The 21,221-nt window shown below is 43.4% G+C and overlaps 1 protein-coding gene across 1 annotated transcript; it reads right to left on the bottom strand.

Moving 5' to 3' along the window:
• Window positions 1-870: 870 nt before the first annotated feature.
• On the bottom strand, window positions 871-19,320 carry gnptab (N-acetylglucosamine-1-phosphate transferase subunits alpha and beta). Its single transcript, XM_030439496.1, has 21 exons — window positions 19,018-19,320; window positions 18,334-18,419; window positions 17,842-17,961; window positions 17,366-17,416; window positions 15,469-15,671; window positions 14,111-14,175; window positions 13,791-13,925; window positions 8,940-9,101; window positions 8,656-8,835; window positions 8,239-8,409; window positions 7,958-8,081; window positions 7,658-7,873; window positions 6,480-7,528; window positions 6,199-6,398; window positions 5,907-6,126; window positions 5,688-5,801; window positions 5,515-5,600; window positions 5,334-5,432; window positions 5,078-5,245; window positions 4,016-4,106; window positions 871-2,368 (listed from the first exon to the last, which is right to left on the bottom strand). Exons 1-21 carry the CDS (start codon window positions 19,177-19,179, stop codon window positions 2,297-2,299), a joined length of 3,774 nt encoding a protein of 1,257 aa, XP_030295356.1. The 5' UTR covers window positions 19,180-19,320; the 3' UTR covers window positions 871-2,296.
• Window positions 19,321-21,221: the final 1,901 nt, after the last annotated feature.

Below are 21,221 nucleotides of genomic sequence, written 5' to 3'. Positions count from 1 at the left end.
TTTTCATGTACTATTATTAAGTTAAACATAAAACATTTTGTTTTAACAGTGTTGTTGAAACAATAAGTTATAATGCTATAACACAAAATGTTTGACATATGATAAATATATTTTTAGAACATGAAAAATGTTTAATGTAATAACAGGAAAATATCATTTTATTTCTTTTGCTGGTGTGGCTAGTTTAGTCCAGCGGTTTCCAATCTAGGGGTCGAGGTTCCTCCAAAGGGTCACCAGATAGATTAGAAGGGTCTTGAGGTGATTCATTTGGTCGGACTCAAGAAGAAATAATCAAAAATATTTTTGGTGGAATTTGCTTTGCTCTTTGCTATCCTAGCAGTGTAACCCTCAGCGTCAGTATCATCTGAAAATGTCATTGTTTCTAATAAACTGGTTTATTATGAAATATGAGGGAAACTAATGACACTCCGAACAGCCTTTGCTGTACTTTGTATTGATTAGAAATTACAGTATGCTTAGACACTAAACATTATAACTGTTTAACACAAAAATGTGAGCATGCTGGCGTTAGCATTTAGCTCAGAGTGAGCTTGTTTTTGTGAAATATTCAAGAATTTTACCAATTTTGGCATCGATAAAAATATTTTAATAAAGAAGTTTAGAAAACAACTTTGGGGGAATTGTCATCTTAAACTGCCTGTCCGACTAGACACTGATTATTATGTACAACCATTCTGGAAAACAATCTAAAAAGTAATGAATAACATTATCTGTCACGTAAAAAGTACATTTCCCTCTGATGTGTAGCTGAGTACAAGTATGAGGCAGCAATAAAAAGAAATACTCAAGTAAACTGTAAATACCTCAAAATAGTACAAAACAAAACAAAACAAAAAACACCCACCAGGATGACGGAACCAGATCACATTTATTTCAGTCAGAGGAGACTCTGAATTTACACAATCTGAGAAATCCCATTTCCAGATGCGTTACTCATCGTCTCGCCTTCGACCAAACATCCCGTACATCACATGACTAAAACGCTGACAGCCTCCAGTTGTCACTTCTATTTTTTTGTCTTTATAGTAGAGAACTCTGTAAAACTGACATTCATAGGGAAAGCATTGTCAGAGGATATGTTTACATTCTGCAGCATTCACATCAGATGCGTCAGTCACTGAGCTCACCGTCACGATAATGCAGTCAAAATAAGTTACACAACATGCTGAGGGGGTCTGAATTTCAGACAGTAGCGGGCCTGTTGAGTCCCACAGGGACACACGCACAGGTGGCTATGAAAGCTGTAGTATCACTGACATGTCGCTCCAACAATCAATTAGATTTGCACCACAAAAGCAATGATAATCATATTATCCTATATCCCATTCATTCTCATCGATTACAGGGTGACGTGACGAAAACAAAACAACAGAAATGTTAAAACAGGCAGGAATGAACAACGAAGGCACTTCAAGTTTTCAGATTTTTGAAGACGACAGACAAAAGATGCAACATCCAACATTTAAATATGAATAATCTTCTTCATCCTATGTTTTTTTCCTCCATTTTTAAAAAAAAAAGAAGCCATAGCAGTCAAAGCCAATCGCAACCAGGGATGCACGTACCGTTTTTTTTTTTTGTCTATAAAACTGTGAAAAATGTCTCAAGGTAACAACTTCAAACAAGCCAAATCCCAATAATAATACATTTACGGTGATAAGAAAGAGAGAAAAGCAGGAAAAACCCACATTTAAGAAGTCGGTGCGAGCAGTTGTTTGGCACTTTTCCTTGAGAAGTGGCTCAGATGATTCATCGATTGTCAAAACAGCTGCAGACTGTTTTCTGACGATAATCATTTGAGCTTTAGACACTAATGTTCGTGGTTTTATGGCAAACTGGACTACTGCACGCAAGCACACACACGATGAGAGGCTGCCATAAAATGTTTCACACGTTAACAGCACATCCATCAGTGGAGTGGTGAAGGCAGGACACGAGGAGGGTGGTGCAGTGTGGAGGGAGTGTTTTGTTTTGTGTTGCACAGAAGCCTTAGATGCCCCCAGCGGAGCAAAAGAAGATTTACAGGCTTCTTAATTCTGGCTGCCATTCCTTTCACCGGCCAGCCCCATCCATCATCTTCTGAAAAATGTTTCATCGCCACCTCACATGAGTCTCTCTCGTCCGTCCGCGCTGATGCAACGCGAGCACCCGAGGGACTTCCTGTTTCCACCCAGGCTCCTGGTCTGACTCCTCTCCTGTTCTTCCCGACAGAGCAGGAGAGAAAGGGTGGATTGTTGAGGTGAAGAAAGGAGAGGAGAGGGGAGGTCGTCCCTTGTTACACTCTCTCTGGGTTGCTGTCCCTGTTCGCTCTGCGTCTGGGGAACAGCTTTCGCTTCAGCAGAATCAGCTGCAGCGAGACAGGAGAGAGGAGACGGCATATTCAGAAACTGAATGTATGTAAGGAAAGACACAACAAACCTTTAGCAAGAGGATGTCTGTGATAAAGGGTTTGTGTTAAGTGCTCACAAAACACTTTGTGGTGGAAGATGAGATAAATACCACTTCACACTGATGACTTTAAAATCTGCCCGACGCAGGTCATTTCTCAAAAAAGGGTATGTGATTTTTCAAAATAATGGTCATAAAAAATAAATAAAAAGCTTTACACTTAAAAGGCAAATCATTTGACAGATTGGCCATTAATAAGAAATGTATTACAAAAGCAAAGAGTACATTTAAATAAAGTGTAGTCTAACATTTTACAGAACTACTGTAAATAATGAATAATAATAATAAATAATTACAATAGAAAATGACTAAAATATGATACCGAAAAACGAATGAAGTAATCGAATGCAAAGAAGCTGAAGGAACAACGAGATTAAATGTTTTTAAAAAGAAAAAGAAATAGAAATACAGGGAAATAAACCAATAATTATTTAATAATAATCAAATAACTGAATGAGGAAGATAAAATGAGCGTGATTAAATAAAAACATATATAAAAAGTAAAGGGGTGTCGCGGTCTCGGGCACATCATTGGTTTAGGTCGCGTAGGTTGATTGCACCGAAACAGCTTAGAGCCCAAGAAATGGTCCAGTGTGAGAAAGTGAGCTTCGAGGTGCTCGTAGGTTGATGTAGGTGCCTTCAGACGGAGCCGGACTAGCTGTTTCCCTGCTTTTTTCCCAAAACGGTGACCAATAATCAAGACTCAGCTACTCAAGAGGACTTTGACAACCTTTGTAACCAAAGAAAGCAAAGATAATCTTCTAAGCAGGCCAGCCAAGTAAAATCACCTCCCTCAGGACTGACGACACTTTTGATCTCTCTAATGTAAAACAGAGCTGACTGACATTTCTATATCTTAATAAGCTGGGCAGCAGGACAGCAGGGCTCATCCGGGAGCCAAAAAGACATTTAGAGTCTGTTTGTGTGTGATGACAGGGACACCGGACAAGACTGACACGTACTTAACTGGGAACACTGGTCCCACGGGTAACAGTGGGGGAAATTCTCTGAAGGTTACTGCCTCTATTAACCTTTCTTTAGGTTCGCTGAGGAGAAACTGGAGACCTGAGGATTAGGAGAGTGCCTCATAACAAGTCAATGTCAAACACGGGCTGAGTAGTATTTGTAAACAATTTCTGCCATTTGTTCTAATCTATGTCCAGTGTCAAATTGGAAGAATTTGACAGCTGTCCAAGAACTCCATCTGATGCAAAGGTTCTCTGTTATAAGGTTGTTCCAGCTAGAAATCCCACTTATCTGGCAGCAAAGAAGGTTAAATACAAGCATTGTGTGATCCAAGTCAACAAAGACAGACAACTCGCGTTTCACGGCAGACTGCTGGGCGTCTTTCATTTCTGTGAAGTCAGGCCTTGGCTCAGCAGGTCATACGAGCGAGACACATGAGACGGATGCACCTGCGGCTGGAATTTCGGTAGCGAAGGTCTGAATCATAGCTCCAGTGTGAATCATGGAAACAGAGAGGCGTGTGTCTTAATGTGAATGTTCAAATAAACCGTTTGTGGTCCGAGGAGGTCGGCGCACTGACCTGTTCGGCGAAGAAGGACATGACGGTGAAGATGACGAGCGTCACGAGGACGCAGTGCGTCCAGAACTTCAGCTTGTCCCGATACACTCGCCTGAGGGGGAAAAAAAAACACATTTCAGTTAGTTTGAAATGAAGAACTTACATGTTACCCGATTGGGTGACCGAAGTGTCAGAGGTGGTACGTCTCCCTCGAGGGGAGGCTAATCATTCTCCGATGTAACGAGAAGGAGACATGGAGTATGCAGAGGGCAGCAGGGCAACAGGGTGACAAGGTGACATCACCCAGCGCCATCTGCCTGATACTTTACCTACTCAGATACAGGAGCGGTTGCGGGGAGGGGAGGAGGCTTCAGCTGTGTGATGATCTTACAAGGATCTTACAGCGAGCGCCTGATCTGAAGCGGCGCGGTCTAATTTTAAAGGCTCACATTCTCCGGCAGAAGCCTCCCGAATAAATGAGCGGGAACTCTGACAAAAAAACCCTCTGAAGCCCCCCGAGGGATTCCCACTGCTCCAACCTGACGACACTCGGTCACATGTGGTGACGGCCACAGAGTCTTCACTTAGGCCATGTGAGGATAAAAGTGCTCGATAACTGTGTGCTTTCTAAACTATTAATAACTTTACTGTCATCTGTACTTGAACTGTCGACAGAACATTATTTGATGATTTAGAGATTGTAATCAAGGCTCTTATCAAGCAGAAATGTCAAACATTAGCTTCCTAAAATGTGAGCATTTACCACTTCTCTCTGTTATATAACTGTAAACAGATTATTTTTAGGTCTGGGACAATCAGTCAGACAAAACAAACATGCTGAAGACGTCTCTTTGTCTTGAGGAACATTAAGGGCTCCAGGGTGCAGCTGCTGTGGTAGCGCATGTGCCCAAAAAGTGCAAATAAACATTTTCATTAGTCGCACCAGTGCGTCGGATTTAGCAGGTCAGGTAAAAAGACAAGTATAAAGATATTTAACAAGCACCAGTGGCAAATAATGATCGAAGCGCCAGTAGCAGCTACGTGTTCAACTCATCAAAATGTGTTCTGAACTTCACGTCCTACCATTCCTGGAGCTCCTCCATGTGCAGGAACCTGTTGCGATACTCTCTGGGCAGTTCGAACTGGGACGGCAGCGGGAACATGGACTCATAGAAGTCTCTGAGAACGGCTTTCACTGTGGCAGCGTCCTTATGGCTGTGGTCGATGTTATCATTCAGACAGATGAACTTCCTGAAGGCCGTTATTGAAATTACAGACGTTAGTACAGTAAACAGTAACGACAAAAGCTTGGAAAATGATACTTTTCAGTCAGTCTCACCTGGGATTTTTCCTGATGTCATCCAACTGGCCGACCACATGGGACACGTTTGTCCGCACCATCTTGAAAGCTATCTCGTCCTCGCCCATGATCTCGAACCTGTCCGACAGAGGACGTGTTAGCCAAGAAGGAAGGATATCTGAGAATCAATATAATGTAGGACGGATATGCAAGAACTTACTTGTATTTATTCTGGTCTCTGAAGGCTTTGTGGATGCGTTCTGTGATGGGTTTGCAGTGGAGGATGAGGCCTTTTGTGACGGGAGGCTGTGGATTAATAAAAGTACACAATAAATCGAATATTTCAGCTTGTAAAACAAGAAGTTTCCTTTGTTTACATCAGGGACGGCTCACCATGCTGGGGTCGTAGTAGGCCTCCTGGGTTGGGTTCACCAGGTGCAGCTGGGTCAGGTTGGTCGGCAGAGTCTTAGAGCAGTTTATCAACATCTGCTCCAGGCCGGTCAGGTCCTAGAACATTCAGCAAAGAAATATTACACACAGGTACATTAAAATCCCAAGAATTATTGTAAACTATAATCCGAGAAGTGATAATATTTCAAAGCTAGGACCGACCTGGAGGCTGAGAGGCAGCTCGTGGATCCTTGTGGCGAGAGTTCGAATCTCCCGGTCGGAGAGGACACCCGAGTGGTCGGTGTCGATCTCGTCGAACACCTCAGACACGTTGAGCTGCTGCTGAGCGCTCATCAGGAAGTAGAAGTACGAAAAGGCGAACTGCATGTCCTCTGAGTGACGAACACGATGGGCTGACGTCTTGTCGAACTCCTCTGGGAATCTAAAGAAAAGAGCGGAGTTTAAACGTTTTGTCTCTTCAGGAATCAGAACAAAGGATCTGTAACACACTCACGTGTCCTGCAGCTCCTGCATGATGAGACGGTCGATCATATGGGGCATGTGTGCCGGGACTTTGCGGGACGTGAATCCAAACTGACCGTTGAGGATCTTGTTGACGTAGCGCAGCGAGTCGGCGAAAGTGTCCCGCAGCTTTCGGGCAGTGGCACCACCGTCAGCCTCATACGACAGCGCTCTAAGCAGACGCTCCCCTTCCTGCAGAGTCAATGCAAAGCAATCAGTTTTTAGACGAAATTAAGATGCTCCATGAGAAAAAAGGAAAGTCCGGCTACTTACCTCCAGCAGCTCCTGGAAGTATTTCCTCCTCTCCCACGGCAGGAAGCCTCTGTCTGCGGAGATGAAGTGCTGGAGTCTCCTCCCTACTAGAGCTCCTCCTGCAGCGTCGGCTGGTTCTGCCTGACTCTCAGCGCTCTTGGTTTTTGAAATGCTGCTTAGCAGTTTGGAAGTCAAAGGCCTCTCGATGGCAGTGTTCAGATCAAAATGTTTTACAGAGTCTTCCTTAGGCTTATCATCAATGTGGACTGGGATGAGAGGAGTGACGGGTTTTTGCTGCACAGCCACTTCTTTTGAGTTTTGATTTTTCTGGATATTATTTCCGTCTTTGTCTTCCACAGCCGGTTTTCTGTCCACGTGCTCTCCCTCCAAGTCTTTATAAGGCTTTCTCTGGACCTTCCCTGCACCCTCATTAGCTGGATTTGATTTCATGACATGCTGCTCTTGAGCCAGTGTCTTGTAAGATTTTAGAAGTTCAGCCTTTGTGAAGTTATAACCCTTAATTGTAATGTCACCAATCAGAAGCTTCTCCTCCAGCCTCTGCAGCTCACTCTGCAAATCAGCTGGTAGAAGTGACACATTCAGCGCAGGAACCTCGATGACATCCTGAGGTTCGCCAGGCTGCCTCTTCTGGATCTTAGGACCCTGTTTGTCCTCGGGAATATCAGAGAATGGGAACGGTGGCTCCGGGGTCAGGGTCGGCTTCGGCTCCTTCCCTGCTGTTTCACCCTGGGACACGTTAACTTGAGGAACCTCTCGGGTGTCGACGGCTACACTGAAGCTCATCGTGAACTCCGTGTCGTCATCTCTCTGGAAAGTCAGATTGTACTGGATTTGGGTGGCGTTGTGGCCTGGGTGGAGCAGCAGGTGGATGGTCTTCCACTTGTTGGCGACAGAGGTGTGGCGAAGCGCCGCGTTGTCGCTGACGTGGGCCTCTGCGATTCTGCGAGCCAGTCTGTTGAAGCTGAAATAAGGCCTGGTTTCACCTAATGGGAGGGTGTACAGGGTCTGATTCCTCAGCAGGGTCACATGGTACAGCTCGCCTAAGTGCTCTTCAACAGAAAAAGGATACATGTTAAAGGATAAGGCAGGATTTTGGTCATTAGCAAGAAATCACATGACAAGGCCGAACCCAAAAATTGAAATGTCTGTCTCGTATTATTAGCTAGCTAAAACCTCACCCTGGCCACAGTCTCCCACATCATAACCACAGGAGAGCACGTTGCAGGCTTGGTCACAGAACTTGTCTGCCAGCCAGGAGTTGGCACAGCCTTGATTACAGTAGGACGTCCCCCCGAGACCTCCGAGACCACCTGCGAACTGCCACACCTGTCCACCTGCTCCCCCTGGCCCACCTCCACCGACCCCAGCCGGGAACCGACTGTTCCCCGCTGCACCTGTCAGGGAAAAGGAATACGACATTAGACATGACTGAAATGGGTTTATCTTCACAGGAGAGATAATGGTGCTGATCTGTTTACCGAGGCAGTCTCCTCCGTCCCAGTCACAGGCAGAGTTGTTGCAGGCTTTGTCGCAGTACCCATCTTTGATCCAAGATCCTGGGCAGCCCTCTGCACAGTTGGGAACAGGCCAGGTGAGATATACCTGCAGGTAAACAAGAGAGAAAAGATTAAAGGCCAGTGTGTGGCTAAAAAAAGCGGTTTAATCGAATAGGCTAACAATCCTTAAAAAATAAATATAACATATAAACCCAACACATAAAAATGAAGTAAGGTTTGCACTTCGGATGCAGCGTTCACACCTTCTGTCCTTTCGAGTGGCTGTAGAAGTCGTCTGGCCACACGTCTTTGCCAAACATGACATCATCATTGAGATAAATGAACTTTTGGGAGAGCCCTGGGATGCGGTGGATGTGGGTCTCAATGGCAGGAGAGCTGAACGTGGGAAGGTGGCTGTGGTTCTGGAAGATATCCTGGAAGACAAAGTAAAACAAATGTATTTAACAAAATCAAAACATTTTCTTTTTACAAGGGTTGTCAGGTCCTTTACAAAAATGAAAGATGGCAAAAATTATGTTGTTAGGAAGAAGTTCTGTTATTGTTTTTGTGTATTTCTGTTTGGTTTTTTAAGACATTTTATGGCGTCAAGAGTCAGTAAAAATAGGCTGAACACCCAAAGTGCAGTGCAGTGTGGAAGAGGTCGAGGTCTTAAAATCTACCTGATGTGTGACAACAGTAACTCTGGGGTTGTCCAGGTTGAGCCAGGAAGGAATCTGCCCATTGGTGACGATGAAGATGTGTCGCACCCAGGGGGCGTGTCTCTCCACAGAGCGCAGCGAATAGCGGAGCTCCTCGTTGTCCTCAAATCGGCTGGCTGACACATCTTCATCCTGTTTGGACTGGAGAGAGCAGTGAAAAAAAAAAGCATTAAATTCAGGCATACATCAGCTCTTCTAAAATCTACTTCTTAATTATATATTGTTAAATAATGCAGGAGGAGTACCTGTGAGATGGCGGTGAGGTCCCAGAATAAGTAGCCAGGACTGATGGTTAACTCTTTCCCGTCCAGGGTCAGGTTCTTTTTAGCCTGCTGGGTCAGATCAGTGAAATCTTGCGGGGTATTCAGGTGCAGCAGGGCGATGCTGGCCTCAGAGTACAACTCAAACTGTGGGACACATGAACAAAAACAGGAAGGTGTTAAATTGCTTAGAAGACACAAACTAAATACAGTTAAAGAGAGCAGTCCAAATGGATGCAGCAGAAGTCGAGACCTTTACTCCCCAGTTAGGGATTCATCTTCACTGTCAAAGGTAAAAATGAGTGCTGTGCCCCTTTAAGCCAAAAAGACAAAACGAAAACAAAAGTCACCTCATCCACTGTGGGAACATCCTCACAGCAATTTCTCGGAGCTGAAGTCACATGCTTAGCGACATAGTTCAGCCTCAGGGCTGCCAGGCTTGTGACAAAGACCTTCAGTCTATAATAAAGACAGATTTCTGATTGAATTAACAAAACGCAGCGTGACCTCTGACCCTGCAGCCGTAGAGGTACAAACCAAAGCAGCTATGATGCCTGTGTGGAGGCATCTGCAGGCTGTGTGTGTGTGTGTGTGTGTGTGTGTGTTCGGAAAATTCTGTGATGTCATCTCTTCTCCATGGGGGTCACGTGGCGGTGGCTCTCTGTGTGATGCCAAGAGAGCTATGTGAGGCATTGGAGGACTCTCTATCTCTCTGTGTGAGTGTATGTGAGAGTGTGTGTGTGTGTGTGTGTGTGTGTGTGAGATGCATGTGAGAGGGAGAGTCCTCTGGCCGTTCCCACTTCACAAGAGCCTTTCTCATCTCTCAAATGTGAGCTCCCCAGGAAAACATTCACCCCGTCTCCCTCCGTCATCCTGAACTGAACCCATACATTTCTCCTGAACTCGTGTTCTCCCTCGACTCGTTTGATTTTCTCTGCTTCTGTTTTTAGGTGACACGGATTAGCTGTGTCTTATAAACCTGGCGGGGAGCAGCCAGGAGACAGCGAGCCCTGGATCACGTTGCCGTCTTTATTATAGCTCTCTTCGTAGTCCTGATAATGCTCTAACACACGCTCCCAGAGCTGAAGTGTGTGGTGGCCTCACACAGGCACACGCCTGCCTGGCAAGTGTCAACAGTATAATGAACACATGTTGCACATACACATGATTACATACTCAGTCACAATTATAATTTAATTCAATTAAGTCCTGATAAAATAGTTGATCAACCATTTTTCTCAACCAGTGACAACTTTTTATACTTAATCCTTTATCGACGAACTCAGGTGTGAGGATGTGCTGCCAACCAAGCAACTGGCCGACCAATCAAGCGACCCACGCGCAAAGCAATTTACCCACCCACCAACCAGCCAATCAACTAACCCACCAACCAACCAACTAACCAACCAACTCATCAACACACCAACAAACCAATCAACCTAGGCCGAGGTCATTAATTCTGCATTTTCTTGGGTTTTGCTGCTGCATCATGTCTTGATCTGGTGCAGACAGCTGATTATTTTTTGGGGGGGCGGGGGGTTTAATGTGGCTGCTTCTTGTTTCATTTGGACGAAGAGTAGAATGAGTTGTTGTACATACTGTGGGTGAAATCTAATATTGACACTCAGGGGGTTCAACAGCGAACTGCCGTGTCCCCCAGGCAGCAGCTGAAACGATTCCTCCCCACAGCATTTATTTTATTCTCAACACTATATAAACTGTGATAACTGCGAGGGCATCATAAAATGTAATTAGCCTAAAAAAAAAATTAGTTGACACTCTGAGTAAACCAATTAGCCCTGTGGTGAGTGATGCTTGTAGGCAGAGGTAGCGTGCAGCGCAACCGACCGCTACATCTGAGCTGAGGCTGCATCACCCGTTGAGTCGAGCGACTGGCAAGTGACCGACAGATGATCCTGAAACAATATATAAATAACCACATTGGTTTTATAGCTCATGTCATCGCGTCTGTACAGAGGCCAAGTTTTCAGATGCCCTGCATATTTGCACTTCGAGTATTATAATCAGAAAAATTGTTCTTTCATTGCACACCAGCTTTTTTCCACACAACACATATATGAATTGTGCTTCTTTAGAGGAGGTGAGACACTGTGTGGACAACAGCAGCTCCTCGAAACACCAAAAATACACACTAACACAAACGCATCAGCAGGCCTGTACACAAGCAGCGGGAGCAGGACTGGACAGGCAACAGCACGGGAGGGCAGATGATCGAGGCCGTGGTGCAGCTTTCATCACCATAGCACTCGCTGTAACACCAGCTATAAATACCGGCAGACTCTCACCGCTGAACCTCTCCCTCCGCACTATGCACATCATCCCTCTTTCACAGAATCGGCCCGGCGACACCAGGAAACACCTTGAAATACTGTGCATTGTCTGGTGGCCCGTCTACCTAGAAATCCCTCCGGGCCTTTAACGCCACACACACTTTCCATCCTACTTCCTGGACTCTGTGTGACACCTCTACCAGCTCGTAACACTGATAAAAGATTTCTAAAAAATGGACTCCAAATACGTAAAAACCAGGAACAACACATGTGAAATGACATGGTGTGTTCAAAGAGTGCAGGGAAGGTCACTACAATCTTTGCGACCTTTCGGCGTGCTGGCTGGCGCCGCGCCACTCCTAACAGTTGTTCTACAGTTAACTCCCGCAACGCCAGCTAAGGTTACAGCCTGAATGCCGCTGGCTATTACACATGACCTGTCAGGCAAACCTGGAGAGCGATGCGGGGAATTGTGGGACAACTGGGTCTGATAATGACATGTTGGTTGAGCACTGTTAACCTACATATCACCACACACTGAGTTACAGTGATTCTGACTCACTGGAGGTTCACAGACGCTGCGGCCTCAACTGTTTGTGCTCAAAGACAACTGAGAAACTATTGTATATGTTTACAGTATACAGTATTATTATGTACAGTACATGTTTGCTAATAATATGCAGGTTTTAGATAAAAGCTTTAGATGCTGTATACCTCAAGAAAAAATGCTTATGAAAAAGTATAGTTTTTAGAAGAAACAAAGAAGAATATTTGTTGATAATTATGTTTTTTCAAAGGCAAATGTTGTGTTCAATAGCCAACTCTTTGCCAGTTGTTAAAAGGATTATCAAGCTCAGTTTTTAAGGATAAATCTGCATTTGCAACCAAACTAAACCACCCCAAAACGCAAACACAAGATGTTTAAATGATTCAGAAACTAACCCCATGGAGGATTTCTCAACACAAGCACTGTATGTATTGCCAATCACTGTATTAAGAATATAACATTTTAATACTATGTTTAAAAACAGTACAGATGCAACAAATATGTATTAACATGCTGATAATTCTAAATGGCATGTCAAAAAATAGTGAAAGCAGCCTTTTATAATTTCCCAACACCCGGGTTTACATGTTTAAATTGCTGTCAAAACACAAAATCTTCTGTTTACTCTCCTAGAAAACTAAGAAAACCAGAAAATATTTATATTGAGAAGTGAGTCTTTGGGGCATTTTTGTTTTTCTAAGATCGACTTCAAGGCATTTTATTCTAAAGTTTCTGAAGAGGTGGTGTAAAGCCGTTGTATAACACCTCTGTTTTGCATTTAGCATAAAAGGCAGTTATAAAAGATGTTATCTAATCAGTCACCCATTAATCCTAAATCAGCCATGTGAGTTTATTATCGGAGGAAGGGACAAACCGTTGACTCATGCCCGTCCTGCCCGTCTGCTGGTGTGACAGGGTCACTCCGCTCCAGGCCACGCCGTTTTGTTTTCTTTGATTATTTCAGAGTAATCCACGCTCGTTAGTGGCATTCCTCCCCTCTCAAAATATAAAGCAGACTCCTGATTAGAGAAAATTATTAGATACACAAGCCGCCAGCCACTGAGGCCAAACAGAGGCCCTTTATCCACATCACAACATAACAGTTTAAAATAGAAGAAGCCCTTATTAAGTGGGGCCTCTTCTCCAAGGAGGATTTGACATTTAGTCTGTTCTTAGATTACGCTGCTACGGTGTATAAAAAGGTCTTAATTTGTGCACACGCAATTATACGGTTTATGTCTGTAATGAAACTGATGCAGCAGCGTGCCTCAGCACGATGATAGGATGCTGGGAGGGTGACATCTGGTGGCAAAATCAGTATGATGAAGTTTTACCACGTCACTGACACGCTTCGAAAACAAACTTTAGAGAGTGATGCACATTATCTGCACCTCGTAAGTCATCACATTTTATGTAAGAAAGATAAGAAGTCATGACTGTTTACTGTACATGTATCAAGTGTGCAACTCTGCCACCTGCTGTTTTGTAACTGTAGTTTCCTGGGAAACAAGTTTTTGAATCTAGTTGCTGATAAACTACTAATTAAGGATTAATTATGGATTTATTATGGCTGTTCTGGGCTTATGTTAATCAATAGTAGCTAAAATATTGCCAATTTAAGGCTCCGTCCATACATACAAGGTTTTTTCCATGGGTTTGGGTCTTTTGTGCACATGTAAACGGCTTTTTGGGTCACTTAAAAATAACCTTTTGGAAAACTTCTTCCTGAGTCGGTAAGTGTTTTCAGCTGTGACAGTATGGCTGGAGATTATTTCTGAAACAGTACTGAAAAGTCCTCTGAATGGGGATTGTTTGTATTGTAAAACCCTGTTTTCAAAATACCCATGTTCATGTAGTGTAGGCCTAAATCTGATCCTTTTCTTATTAAACTCTACAGTGTTTTGTCCACCTCTGCTCTCTTTAAAGACAGAGTTATAGCTCTTCTCTCTAGACGATCACATCAACATTCATTTCAGTGCTGATTTATGTCAGTTGTACCTGTTTGATCTTGCTGGTGATGACAGACGGCAGTTTAGCTCTCAGCGGCTCCGTTTCCTTAAAGGTTGCCGGGAAGCCGCTGAGATATGCTAAGGACTGCATGCGGATCAATCCTGGAGCCTCTTTATCAGTCGTCTGCAAAACACACACAAGAGAACAACAACAAAAGAAAATGATACTGTTCCATAAAAACACCTTGTGATGCTTGATGACTCTGATCTGTCTTTGAGGGCTCAGTAATTTACACGTGCAAAGAAGACAGGAGGATACAGCGAGGATTTGTGTTAAATCATGCAGATTTTCTATAAGCTAAAACTCACCAGGTAACATCTGGACGCAGAGAACTTATGGTCTTCTTTAAGCACATCTGTATAGGCTTTATCAGCTGTAAAAAGAACAATGAATAAATAGTGAGCAACAGAAATTGGAGTTTCATCTTTCTTCAGCAACTAAAAACTTGCAGGTTTAACAAAAAAAGAACAACTAAAGAAACGCCCCTCAATGTTGCAAATAACTAAATATACACTCATTGTCAACGTGTCTGCTTAAAGGTGATTTTAAAAAACCACGACTCAGAATGAATGTTTAAATAATCGGCCTCAACCTGCTCCAGCTACCCATCTTTGTCTGATCAGAGAGAGACGTGTTCTACTTTGTTAAAATTAGAAAGTCATCTGCCGACTTGAAGAAGATGTGGGACATTTTTTTTTTCTATCACAGGCTGATAAAAGCTGATAAAAAACTGTTCTTGATATCCCAGTCTGACAAAAATCTCCCTATGGCATTTTCTGTATTTCTAGCTCATCTTGCCAAATCAGTCCTCTGCTGTTTTATCGTTGTGTGCGTAAAACATCTGCCATGAAACTGCGAAGATAAGTTATGAGAAACATCGGACGGCTTTCAGTCAATCGTAATCGTACTGATCTGATGACTCATACAGGGGGTGGGCAAATGTTCCTATCTGTCACCCCTGTGGGTGTCGCACAGAAAGCTGTGTCTGACAGAAGTGTGATATTCCACCGAGTTAGGACTTTAAACTCAACAAACAACAAGGTGATGCATCCTGCAAAACCACAGCACGGGTGAATGCTGCTGAGGTTGGGCCTGCACAACGGTGCCATGACAACTACTGGTGCACATAGTCATTTTAAAAAGGTTAATCATGTGTGTGTCAAGGTCATGCCTTCCTTCTAGAGAAGCAAAAATACAAAGGTGTATGAATACGTTAACTGGCTTAGATGCAGCTGGACGTCTAATGACTGTAGCAGCCTTTAAATTATATCAACTTTTAGCGTTTAAACAGTATATATATATTTTTTTTCAATTTAATTTTATTGTTCATTTCTTGCCTTTGCATGCACAGGTCACATGTCGCACTGAATCTCTGTCTTCTGCTCTGAATTTTCTCCTCCATTTTTGTGTGTGATTATTACAGGAATACAAGCGTGTTCACGTTCTGGTTACTCATTAATCAAACTTCAAATATCATCTTCTGCACTGTAAACAATACGTCCTATCTTCGGATAAAAATCCCAGCTGGGTTCAGTTATCACACGGCTCTGCGGTTTAATCGCTCTCCCTGGAAAAAAAATCCCTCACACAGAGCTTGGAATCACGTCGGGAGCATCGTTTCCTGCCAAAAATTGCCTGCGTCTCTGGGTGCTTTGCGTGTGTTTACCGTCAGCCTGTGCATGGAAGACGACCACAGAGGCGGTCGTGGACGGGTGGAAGGGTTTGTTCAGCAGCAGCAGCTCTTTGGCGGCCGAGAAGGAGGGAGAGAGTGTTGGCAGGTCTTTCAGTGTAACGTTGGCTGGCAGAGCGGGGTCCAGTGCCAGCATGGGCGCTATGATGCAGTGGGACAGCAGGCATTCTGGCTTTCCACTTAAAACAAAAAAAAAAAATATTAAAACAAATATTTAACTGAATGCATCACCCGTAAGAAAACCACTTCCTCCAACTTTGTGGTTCAGACCATCAGCATGAAAGTAGCCAAGTTCACACGTTCAGCAAAACGGCTTCCTCTGCTGCATCGAGTGGCTAATTGTGTCTGTGGTTAACACTCGCAGATGGGTTTTCAATCTTGACAGAAACAAGGAGGGTGGTGGGTACAGGAGTGAGGGGCCTGTTTGCTGGCCTCATATTTGCTGATGAACGCAGGAAACACGGACCCCAAAGTCAAATCTTCAGCTTGTTGTTCGAGCATCAGACTAAAGCTGATCAGAGAAAAATCTAAAAGGACTTTTACTCAAGCCACGATGTAGAGATTTCTCCAAAAACAATCCCAGCAATCTTTTTGAGATTTAGACTTTCGTGCATCTTCATATCCCATTGTTTTTATTTTCTGGCAGCATTTATTTAAAAGAAAACTATACAACAATCAGTTGGCAGCAAAGCTTAATCTCCATCTGATAAAACTCCATTTATCTGATCAACGATCGAGTTTTGTCTCTCTGTGGTTGAACCCACCTCGAACTTCCTATTTCAACATCAAACGCAGTCTCACAATCCTCTTTCATTGTTACTTCCCTGTCATTTTCTCGCTGTTTTGCAGATAGCAGCGGTGTGTACTGAACTGCACTTAATCCAGAGATGTGTCTAATTTTTGTTAAACCCATCTACTCACATGAGCAGACTGGAATGTTTGAATACAATGCAGTCCAGTATAACACCACCATAAACTACAACCTCAGCAACAATCATCAAGTCTCAAAAACTGCCCACTATAATCTCTGTAAATGTAGATGTTGCGGCAGACCTGGACTGTTTTAGATTATACAGGTGTACCTAATAAAGTGGCCGGGCAGCGTATTTACACTGAGATGATTTACATCTTTAGTCCTCCCTTTCATGTCTCTTCCTCCATTACAACCTTTGCGGGCAGTCTTTCAAATCAATGCGTGAGTTCAAAATGGAAATATTTGATTTGCATACGGTTTTCAAGATAAGAGAGATAACGAGTCATCATTACACAACAGAGGCTTGCACAGCAATAAATAAACCGTACAGTCCCTTTATGCTCCAAACACATTTTACATAATGATGAATACATTTAGATTAGAAATTTACACTATAAAACAGTTTTTATATACAAAAGGTGCGCACATCCGGGAAATAATTCTGTGGGGCATCGTTTGAATTAAAAATACAGTTTTCCAAAATCGAATCCATCCTCTTAGTTTATCTGGAGAGAGTTTCTCAGTTTGTTCTCTGGAAAAATGAGTTGTAACACGACATAAACACGCAGCTGCCAGTTTATACACTAGGTACAACTATGTAGGTGGATGCAAATGCTATCAATACACCAGTCTACTCTCAGTTTACACGATACCTCTGATTCTCAGTCATTACCTGACTTTGTCTTTTACAAATCTACGTTACTCAGTTTTGAATCCTGACCGAGTGCAGCACTCACAGCCTTGTTTTTTTCTGCATTATGTCCGAGTTGGTCATCATGTTTTGTTGAAACTGTTGTGGAAAGGTGCTGATTCGACTTTACGAGCATTTTTTTAGGATGTAAGTCTGTGGCGCTGTTGAACGTTACTGCATTTCACAGAGAGCTGTATCTTCAGGCTCACCTGTCTTTTGGCACTTCAGTTGTCTCGCTTGCATTTTTCCCCAGGCGTTCCCTGTGTGCGACAAAACAGTGAATTCACATGACTTTCAGCAGCGTGCAGCACAGCATTGTTTACAGAGTACAGCAGAAGACAATCAACACAATAACTCCATGATTTCAACCTTTATTTTCATGATAAAAGCTAAAAGAGGAGAAACAGGTTCAGGCACTAATTAATTTTTTTCCTCAAGAGATATTCTGACCTTTGGTCTAAGACTCCCCTTTCCTCTGGGGCAATGAAATCAGAGTGAAATTATTCCAAGCTTGTACGCCTATTCTGACTGCATTCAGGTGAGAAACTGAAGGCACTTGAGCGTGTTTGCATTCTATGACGCTTTCTGCGGTAAAAGAAAAGGTTTATATGTAACTGTAGTCGTGTGCTGCAGCCTTAGCTGCACTACACGGCCATGTCTGCACAGACAGTGGAGCCACAGCTACCTCAGAGCTCTCTGTTCCTCCTCCATTTGCTCTTTGACCGTCTTCAGCTCCTTCAGCAGAGCCACGTCTGTGCCGTTCACCCATGTGTACACCACATCAATAGGCATAGGCAGACAGAGCCTGCAAAAAAAAAAAGAAACACACTCATATCACTCTAGACAGTCCTCAAACTGCAGAGCCGTGACCCCGTTTCCCTCAGCAGCGCACAGAGAACTTGTTCTTTAGTCATGCATGGTTACACCTCCTCCAGTACTTTCAGATTTATTTCAAGGGAAGGGTACAAACAGGCAGGAGTGGCATGAAAGAGGCTTTCTGCAGGAAGTAGGCTCAGGGTTTGCACGCATCTTTTTAACACTTGCACTTGTGAATATGATAAGATCTGAATAAGCAACACTCAGGAAGATTCCGAGTTACACAATAGTGAAATCTGTTGTTGTTGTGTTGAGATCAAGGTTCCCTTCTTTGGAAGCATTAATTCTGTATTGTTCTTACCGGCTCTGGAATGATTTCCCACCCACATTGTCTCTGTAGGAGTCAAAGAGCACATGATACTGGTCCCGACTCCACTCCACCACCACCTGTATAGACAAGACGGGGCACTAGATGAGACAACAACCCTCCAGGAGAAGTAGGTCCATATGTTACCCCCTCCAAAATTTCACACAGTCAAGGCCACACCAGTCCACACTCAAAAAACAGGGCAGTTTCCTTTGTCACGAATTCTCTGTACAGGTAGATACGTTGTACACTGAGACATATAAATATCCAAATACCACAGCAGAAAGATGTGGGTGATATTCACACATCTTAATTACCCGAAACTGTGGATTTACAAGTGAAAGGCTGTCAGTTAGCAAGCCACGGGAGTGGGCTCTTTGAAAGCGAAATTTGAGATTTTCCTAAAAATACGTTAAATTAAGTGTTTTATTTTTTTAGCCGAATTGGCACGAACACCATAACAATTCTTAAAACGTCTCATTGCAACATCAAAGTACACATAGGTTATGCTAAGAAGCTAGATCGGCTAAAACAGCCGATTTCTTGAGTGGAATCTGGTTGAACTGACTCGTGCAACAGAGAGAAGACAAGCAGGTCGAGCAACTACCGTGTGTTCGCTAATACAACAAAAGTAAGTACGAGTTGGTATCTATTGTTGTGGGAAAAGAAGAACATCACCTCTCCAAACTGAAATGCGGAAACTATCATGAGGACGAGCCCCCCGAAGCAGAGGTAGAGTCCATATCGGTGGGACAGACAGGTGTACGTCTGCCTCTGTAACAGCTTGAGCACCGAGTTCACGACTACCATGGTTCTCCTCGGCGAAGCATAGCGCTGCATTCATTCAAAAAAACAACAAAAACGCAGGCTAACGCACTAAACAAAGAAAGTAAACATTACAGGCGACCCGGATCTGTCAGCTGACCACCAGCCAGACTGCGTGACACATGACAACCATAGATCGCTCTCTTCTTCGGTGGTGGTGACGCTACTGCCGCGCCGCCGCTTCTTCGGCTTCGAGCTCGTTGTCGCCCTCTGGTGGACAGAAAAGCAGGGTCAGTGATGCCTTCAGGGTCATTCTCCTGTAAATCCGTGGTCCACTTGGATAAATGCTACAAAAATGGCGGGCCCAACGTTTCTGGGCATTATCTCAAGGGCCCAAGTGGTCATGGTCTTTATTATTAAGTTTAATTGTTACTACATCTATAATGTGTATACTATAACTATATAATAACTGTATGTAGTTTGTCGATAAACCTGTTTGCCAACAGTTGGTTGGTAATGTTGACTTAGCCTACACGTTTAGCAAACAAAGAAAAGACATAGTTTATTCTAAGTCCTGTAGCTTTATATTCACTCTGCTTTTACTGTAGCTCTTTTTGCTCTCTACCAACTCTTTAGCTGCTAAATGCTTTGTTGCATCAGTAATATTAAGAAGATTCCCTGCTGTTTCCTTTTTCATACACTTAAGTGATTTGTAATGTAGGCTATTGATATTTCCCAACTTGACACATTTGCGTTTATGGATTAAAAATGTTCCCAAATAAAATAAATAAGGTGTCAAACAAAAATTCATATTTCTTGTTGTCCATTCAGATTCCGACAGAATTTTCCAAAGAAAGAGTTTTGGATTTACAGTCTTTTGTGTCCTTTAAATAAGTATTATTGCTGATGCTGCAGCTTTAAGGTCATCGCAAGTTTAAAGGGTTTTGATTAAACAGAATATTGGCCTTCCTAGTCTTTGTCTGCAGGTCCCCCCTTTTGTAGATAGCAGTATTTTTTTATTTGTAATGTTTTGTATTTATTTGGTTGCCTTGGAGCCACTGGCCTGAACATTCACCTTGATGTTGTCGGTCAAAAGACGCCGCCACGACATGTTCAAAAGAAACGTTTATCCCCTCAGGTTTAAAATCTAATCCCACCGTATCTCGTCCTAAATCCTTCAATCAGCATCTACATTATTCATCTTCAGATATGATAAGTATCCCACATGTTCTCTGTGACAGAAGAATCAAAGCAGAAATGCAGCCGATCAGAACTGCAGATTTTCTCTTTTGGAAATGAAAGAAAGAAAAAGTGGAACTTGCTGTGAAGCCATCACATGACCCAAGTCGGCTACAGGACTTGGGTCATACGACGAAAGTGGTTAAATGTGGGGGTGAGGGGATCACAACAGCTGACTCCGGTCGATTTGCTTGACACAAATATGACTTCCCAAGCTCAAGAATTGAACTTCCCCTGACCTTCTATTCAGTCGAGTTGAGAAACTCTCCATCCCTGCTAAATGTCCTGCGCACAATCCAGTTATGAGTTACTTGACATTTTCCAGAACTTTTCTCAGACAAACCAAAAGTTCTTCTCTATTCTTTCCTCTGAGACCAGGCTGAGGCTGCTGAGTCAGGAGTCCCCTGGGCTAAACCGAGCCTGATGAAAAGGCCTTTCAAGCAACAATTTCTTAAGATTGCTGCCAAGAGAGGCGCTGGCAAGCTTCAATAGCTGCACCAACAACAGAGGCTCAGAACTGGTCCCATTGGACAGGCTAAGTTTCCTTCGATTGTAACAAAAGCCCGACAGAGGTGTGAGCTGAAAGACTTCTGGACATGAGCTTTCACCAGATGTTCCAGGTTCAACCTCAGTGTCAATAATAATAATACTGATAATGACATTCCAACAAAATTCCAGTAGTGGAAAGTTTGACCACAGGTATTCAAAGCATGAATCCAAAGTGAGATTACCAGCCAGGAGAACGGGGTGACTTCCCCAGGACCCTGAACCACCAGGGACCCCGGAAGCCAGAGATTCAGTGTGGGAAAGACTTTGTAGTGATTGGAATAATTGCACATTTCATTGGAGCTGCTTCCTCCCTTGAATAGTTGAATTAT

The sequence above is a fragment of the Sparus aurata genome, chromosome 14 (assembly GCF_900880675.1).
Source record: "Sparus aurata chromosome 14, fSpaAur1.1, whole genome shotgun sequence".
Taxonomy (NCBI): domain Eukaryota; kingdom Metazoa; phylum Chordata; class Actinopteri; order Spariformes; family Sparidae; genus Sparus; species Sparus aurata.
The sequence above is the reverse complement of the archived record's forward strand: the minus strand, read 5'-3'. Positions and strand labels throughout refer to the sequence as shown.

Coding starts and splice junctions, on each gene's coding strand:
- gnptab (XM_030439496.1), bottom strand. CDS start 19,179: ATGCAGCGCTATGCTTCGCCGAGGAGAACCATGGTAGTCGTGAACTCG. Junction 13,926..14,110: donor CTGCGTCCAGATGTTACCTG/GTGAGTTTTAGC, acceptor TGTGTTTTGCAG/ACGACTGATAAAGAGGCTCC. Junction 4,107..5,077: donor ATGGAGGAGCTCCAGGAATG/GTAGGACGTGAA, acceptor TTTCCCCCTCAG/GCGAGTGTATCGGGACAAGC.